This window comes from Hemitrygon akajei, chromosome 22 (genome assembly GCF_048418815.1).
Source record: "Hemitrygon akajei chromosome 22, sHemAka1.3, whole genome shotgun sequence".
NCBI lineage: Eukaryota > Metazoa > Chordata > Chondrichthyes > Myliobatiformes > Dasyatidae > Hemitrygon > Hemitrygon akajei.
In genome coordinates, this window is record NC_133145.1 from 57,072,222 (window position 1) to 57,079,749 (window position 7,528).

Consider the following 7,528-nt stretch of genomic DNA (forward strand, 5'->3'; position numbering starts at 1 on the left):
TTGATGCTAAAAACATTGCTCAATGTAAGACAGTAACTCCAGCAAAAAAGAACATAATAAAACCTGATGGTAGCTGTTCAAGATCATGGCAAGTTAAAAGACTGCTCTACAAGAAAATAATTTGGAAAAAGTTCATATGTCAGTCTCAGTTCAATTATAATATCTTGTCTCTATGTTATTAGATTACAGGCTACATAAGAACATGATGTAACCCTCAGGCCCACCCAGCTCGTGTTCGTCTAGGGGATTCAGCTTTCCACCCTGCCAAACTGGGTAATCACGATTGTGTGGATGCTGCGTAATGTACCCCCAGTTACAAACACACAACGCAAAATATCAGACAGTACACCATCTGCAATTAAATGTTAGACTTTATGAATCTTAATCTGAATATAGGGTTAGTAATGAAAATAAACAAAACAAAAAAAGGGCCCAAGTCAAAGTCCCAGCTTGAGCTCATCCTTCCACCATCAATCTCCTCTGAACATCGCCGACCTTCGGACCCACAGATCCCAGTCCACTCCGTCTGGTGGTCTACCAGCTTTCTCCACACATGTCTTCCCTCTTCATCTCCCCTCGACAAAAGACCGCGATACACAAGACAAAACAACAATCCCCGATTGGCTAACAGTCCTGTTATCTCCAGCAATAACCCAAACATTGCTGCTACAGAGAAACTGTTACCTCAGCAGTGCACATTACAAAGAAGCCATTACATTAGCAGTGAACATTACAAAGAAGCCATTACAATAAGAACATAAGAAATAGGAGCAGGAGTAGGCCATCTGGCCCATTGAGCCTCCCCGCCATTCAATAAGATCATGACTGATCTGTCCGTAAACTCAGGTCTGTCTACCTGCCTTTTCCCTATAACCCTTAATTCCCTTACTATGTAAAAACCTATCTAACTGTATCTTAAATATATTTAGTGAAGGTTCAAGTCCCATTCTATGATTCAGGGACATAAATGTGAGCCAGTATTACCAGTATACTTATAAGTATTGCATCACTACATCAGATGCCTTTTGCATAGAACTTCTACTGAAAATCCCAACTGTACACGCAGGGGGAAGTAGTATTCATGGAAGGATAAGGCAGCTTGGCAATATTCAAATTCATCAAATAATAGTCGTGCAATCACTTGAGTATGATGTTCTAAGGGGTTGTCTATTGGTGGATCCTCAGGTGCCTGTAGAAATCGATCAAGGATTCATCAAAGCAAACAAATTAATCATTTATCTCACCCCTGGTTGTAAGATGCTGGATCCAAATTGCTTGCAACTTTGACAATAACATGCACTTAACACAGTAAAACATCCCAGGGTGATTTGCAAGAACATTATCATAGTTCATAAGCAGTGATATGAAAGTTTTAATTTAGACCTTTTGTTAGTAATATCCAAAATCCTAACTTTGCTATATTTTTAAAAAAAGCAAATTTATTTATACCAAGGAAACTACCATACTCTATTTTAATACTGTATTTCTGAGATATTTTTGATTTGTTTTTAAGTTTCTAAAATCTAGCCACTTTTGGGACACAGTGTGTCATCTTGTCTCTTTGCAGATCTTGCCACTGCCAATCGAGTCTCAAAAGAAAGGCTGCTGAGTCACGGGCTTAAAACTTGTGAAGGATCTTTGTATCGGCTGTTTGAGAGAATTGAACAAAGTTTTTCATTTCAACGGGGTTAATATCTTGCTTGATGCTGATAATTTAATGGACAGCCCATTAATGGCAATACAGCAACCACTCATCCCAATGGACTCATGCCTACGCATCCTTCTGAAACAATATAAAATTTTATAAATCTACATTTTTCCAAAGCAAGTAAAGGTTTAGATACCATGAATGCTTTTGTCATTCTTAGAGGAAAGCCGGGCAAGAAGAGGTAAAAAGTAAATGAAGTTGTTAAGAAGTAAATGACTTTTTTCCTTTTGGTTAGTCCTGACGAAGAGTCTCGACCCGAAACGTCGACAGCGCTTCTCCCTATAGATGCTACCTGGCCTGCTGTGTTCCACCAGCATTTTGTGTGTGTTGTTGTTGTTTGACTTATTTATAAATTGCTTTGCCTAACGCAGGACATCCCAATGTAATGCTAAGCAAGTAATGTTTATTTTGCAATAAACCATAAGACATAGGAGCAGAATTACGCTATTCGCCCCATCAAGTCTGGTCCACCATTCCATCATGGCTAATTTATTATCTCTCTCAACCCCATTCTCCTGGCTTCTCTCCATAACCTTTGACAACCTTACTAATCAAGAACCCATCAATCTCTGCTTAAATATACCCAATGACTTAGCCTCCACAAAAGTCTATGGTAATGAATTCCACAGATCCACCACCCTCTAGCTAAAAAAAAATCCTTCTCATCTGTTTTAAATGGACATCCTTCTATTCTGAAGCTGTGTACTCTGGTCCCAGAGTCCCCCATTACAGGAAACATCCACTCTATCTAGGTCTTTCAATATTCAGTGGGTTTCAATGATAATCACTCGCTTCATTCTTCTAAACTCCAACAAGTACAAGCCCAAAGCCACTAAATGCTCAGTATACGTTTCATTCCCAGTATCTTCTGAACCGCCTCTGTCATCACTATAATGTTTGCCAGTTTGATGCTGCTTTAGGACACTTAACTAACCCCTGAAATGTATTTTCATGCAAATTTCAAAGGCTATTAGCTTTCATGTAACTTATAAATTCAGTTTATTTCAGTAGTCGTTTGAGGATAATACCTTCAAGAAAATTGCAATAGAATAAAAACAAAATTCTGGAAATACTCACTATGTCAAACTGTGAAGAGAGAGGCTGTTAATGCTTTGGTACAGGACACTTCCATCAGATTTCTCTCTTCACAGCTGCAACCTGACCTGCTAAATTATTTCAGTATATTCTGTTATTTTTCCCTGAGATTTTCAGCATCTACAGTCGTTTGCTTTCCAGTTCAGTAACAGACACATTAGGTTTTTAAAAGCTTCCTTCAACTTGCAATTAATCACAGTAAAGTTCACTTCATGACAGGTGGATGGGTATTAACATTCAGCAAGATTCAAAACTAGTTAATGACATTTCCAATACATAAGTGTAAAGAAAATCAAAATATCTGTTACTCGGAATTCAATGCAGCACAAAAAAAACAACACAATCAGATGAAGAATACAATGATAAAAATAAATATAATATATATTATATTGGACAATATATATCTTGCACGTTCATAGAGTGACAAAGTAGTTGGGGGGGGAAGAGGAAGAAGTGTGGTGAGGCGTTAGTGGGTGGCAGTGTTTCTTAACCTTACTGCTTGGGAAAAGTAACCATTTTTGAGTCTGATGGCCCTGACATATATGCTACGTAGTGATAAACAGTTCATGGACAGGGTGGGTGGAATCCTTCATGACGTCATTGGCCTTTTTCTGCCACCTTTCTGTATATATGTCATTGATGGCAGGTAGACTATTGCCGGTGATGCATTGGGCAGTTTGACTACCCATTGCAAAGCCTTCCAGTCTTCCAGTATCCAGTATGTTTGGATACTCTCTACTGTACATCATAGAAGGTGAATGTTGATGTGCATAATTCAGCTCTCTTCAGCTTCCTCAAAAAGTAGAAGCGTTGGTGAGTTTTCTTGATTGTGTAGGATGTGTTCTGGGACCGTGAGAGGTTGTGCGAGATGTACACACCCAGAAGTCTGAAACTGCTCACAGTTTCCATTGTGCCGCTGATATAAAGGGGGACACGAGTTCGCCGAAAGTCAATAACCATCTCCTTTGTCTTGTTATCACTGACGAAAAGATTATTTTCCTGGCACAAGGCCTTGAGCTCTTCCACCTCCTTCCAGTAGGCCAACTCATCATTGTTGATGATAAGCCACACCACAAGTCTCATCAGCAAACTTGACAATGTGATTACTTTGAGGTTTGGCCATACAGTTGTGTGTGAGCAGAGTGTACAGCAGTGGGCTTGGCACACAGCCTTGGGCGCACCCACATTGAGGATGATGGGGAATAAGGATTGGTGCTAACTATCTGAGGTATATTGGTTAGGAAGTCCAACACCCAATTGCACAGTGATGTATTTAGTGGTCTGAACTGAAATCCAGAAACAGCATTCGGACATAAGTGTCCTTGTTTTCTAGGTGTGTCAGGGCCAAGTGCATGACAGATGCTATGGCATCTGTTGAAAAGTAGTTCTGTCAGTAAGCATATTGGTGAGTGAGCAACAGCCAACATTTTACTTCACCTGCATCAGTTTCTAATGAATATTCCAAGTGTTTTGGGTAAGCAAAAATTTATCCTGAGATGAATTATATTGACTGCAATCCATCAAATCTGTCATTGTACAAATTTGAACACTGACAATAGCAAAACAATTAAACAAGAAAAGCTAACATTCCCTGAAGTAGGCACTTTATTCTGCAGTTCTCTGTAGCTGTTGCGCTTTATTATGCTTTCTGTTGTTTTCCTTTGACTGCCTCATTAAGTCAAGTGTCTATTCGTACAAGTCATTATGAATAAGACAAGTTTTTCCACCATATTTCAGCGCATGTCGCAATAATAAACCAATTCCAATTGCACGATATGATTTTACATTTAAGAGTTTCTTACAAACACTATCTGAAATAACTAGCGATGTGCCAGACAGTAAATGCGCATCAAAAAGAGTTTCATTTTACAAAAGAGGATTAATACATTGCAAGCTCAACGATATCCAAACTTCCACAGATCATCCACACGAAACTCAACCCAAACAAAATCACCTTACAAACGTGAACTAACCCATATTTTTCTTGACTGGAGTCGAGGGTTACCATAGGCAACGCTGGTAGCATCTACAAGCATGCTCCACCACTCAGTCCCTTCCCGCTACACAGCATTAACCATGAACGTTTTATTGATAAAAACAACACTTGGGTTGGAGCGCACGGGCATGACAGAGATCCCACCTGACCCCAACAGCTTCAGCAAGATGAGGTTGTTAAGGTGTAGTCGATGCACAGTACTTTTTTTTTGTTTACTAACTGTTAGGTTTTGTCCCATCTTACCAGCCTTGCAGATTGTGCAGAGTCTTCATGTAACAGGCGAAAGCTCAAAGCAACCAGCCCGGGGCCTCTCTGATATGTCAAAATAATTTTTAAAGCCTCTGGCCTAAAGTAAGCATAATAATAATCTGCACAAGGGAACGATACAATGCGACAAAGCCTCCTTCCCGCGCCCAGAACCGACGCCCACTCTCCGTACAAAACGGACTCCGAGGCCTCCTGAGTCACCTCAGGCCCGAGACACTTAGCAACCGAGTCATCGCGCAACCAACCCCCACCTCGGCGGAGGCGCCGCCGCTTCTGTCAACGCCGATTCGCGCTCGGCCGAGCGGTGGTCCCGCCCACCACGGCTGATTGGCCAAGACCGACGTCAATATCGCCCCCCCCCAATCTTGTTTCCGTCATCAGGGTCGGTTGAGCGGGCGCCCACAAAGGGAGTCTTTGCCGCTCTACCTGGGTAAGTTAGTTGGCCGAAAGGGGTTGTTTCTCGACTCAGTCCAAATTGCACGGCCACCTCTAAAATCGTTGGTGTGAAAAAAAATGCAAAGTGGTAGTCTCAGCTCACTCTATCACATGCAAAGCCTCCTCACAGTTGAGCTCACCTACAGGGAGTACTGGCAAAAGAATCAGAATCAAGTTTACTTTCAGCGGCATACGTCAATAGTCAAACAATCAATAGTTCCATTTAATATCAGAGAACCTGAAATTCTTGCTCTTTGCAGACATCCACTAAAACAGGGTACCAGAAAGAATGAGTGACAGTAAAATCGTTAGAACCCCAAAACTCCCCACCCACGCACAAACAGCAGCAAACATCAACCCTCACCCTCCCTTTTTTCCTCTTACTACAAGCACCCACCACCCACCAAGCAGAAATAGCAAAGCCCCCAAGAGAGACTGTGATCTGCATGCAGTAGTACAACAAACAATCGCTCACCCGACAATTCGGCGTCTCGCTCTCTCTCTCCCTCTCAAAAAGGGACAGAGAGGTGTCACACAGCAAACGGGGAGACTAACAAAACAAAAAAAAACTCGCTGATTACGATGTTGAAGTCTGCCGCGTTGCTTACCCCCACCCCCCCCCCCCAGTTCCATTCCCCCACCATCGAAAGAAAGAGTAGCAATTCGCCAATTACAAGAGAGTTCCAACGGTGATCCGCTGTCGTAAAATCTGAATTATAGTAAGTATATTAAGTAGTTAAATTAAATAAGCAGTGCAAAAACAGAAATTAAAAGTAGTGAGGTAGTGTTCACGAGTTCAGTGGAAGCAGCGTTCATTATCAAGGTCCTCCGCCATCCAGGCCATGTTGTCATCTTGCTGCTACTGTACCAGGTTCAGGAAGAGTTAGTACCCTTCTACCCTCAGGCTCCTGAACCAGAGTGGATAACTTCACTCACTACAACACTGAAATGATCACTGAACACAACCTATGCACTTACTTTCAAGGACTCTACAATTAATGGTCTCAGTATGAATTAATTAATTAAACTCAGTTTGTATTCTTCTTGCGCATTGGTTGCTTGAGAGACGTTTGGTGTCGTTTTTCATTGATTCTATTGCGTTTCTTTGCTCTACTGTGTATACCTGCAAGAAAACGAATCTCAAGGTGACATTTAAACAATTTTTTGGGATTAAGTAGGCAGGTATCAGAGATTTTTAGCCAACGGTTAATCTGGATGAACAAGAGAGTGAGAGATGCTGTAGATGTCTGCAGTTATGTGGAGACACTGGAGATGTCTGGAATCTGGAGCTGCAAACAAAATGCTGGAGGAACTCTGTGTTGAGCAGTGGGGAGGAGCAATGGACAGTGGAAGTTACAAATCAGTCCAGGTTCATTTCTCTCCGTAGAAACTATTCTGAAATGAATGAAATACAGTCGGTAGAGAAGACCTATACAAAGCAGAAATATTGGCATCTAAATAGCCAGCCACTGCTCTACAATTTCCATGTAATTCATAAGAAATTTCTGATTATTCAAAACAAAGTGTTTCTAGTTCTGAAAAAAAGTTATTAAAAAAAGATTCACCTCTTGTATTTTATTTATTTAAAGATAGCAGTTTGGAATAGGGCCTTCCCGCCCAATGGGCCACACTGCCCATAAACCCACCTATTTAAGACAGGACAATTTACTATGACTAGTTAACCTATTAACCAGTACATATTTGGACTATGGGAGGAAATTAGAGGAACCCCACATGGTTCGCGGTGAAAACTTACAGACAATGCCTGGATTTGAACTCTGGAACACTGCAAGCTGTAATAGCATCACACCAACTACGATGCTACCATGGCTTGCAATTGGATTATTTCTGTGCTTTGTCCACTGAGTATTAATAAACAGTGCACCAACCAGATATTTTTGGGACATTGGTTGGATCACCTTTGTTTTGGAATAGGATGCTATCTAGAAATGAGAGCTGTAGTTGTACAAGCAATTGATACAAACATGCGAGGGTGAACTCCATGGAGAAGTGTGTGAGATATTTTA

At 41.1% G+C, this 7,528-nt stretch overlaps 1 protein-coding gene across 6 annotated transcripts in view; it reads right to left on the reverse strand.

The window, feature by feature from the left end:
• Positions 1 to 6,045, reverse strand: part of cep131 (centrosomal protein 131) — a 139,375-nt gene extending 133,330 nt beyond the window's left edge. Inside the window, exon 1 of one of the 6 annotated variants that reach the window (XM_073026305.1) lies at positions 5,977 to 6,045. Coding sequence is in view for 3 of the 6 variants with exons in the window: in XM_073026308.1 (XP_072882409.1) it covers positions 4,777 to 4,839 (63 nt within the window). In the remaining 3 variants the exon portion in view is untranslated. Of the gene's footprint in view, positions 1 to 4,776; positions 4,891 to 5,042; positions 5,293 to 5,317; positions 5,337 to 5,976 lie in introns of those variants that run through there. The other 5 variants (XM_073026307.1, XM_073026302.1, XM_073026308.1 and 2 more) reach the window with 5 other exon arrangements.
• Positions 6,046 to 7,528: the final 1,483 nt, after the last annotated feature.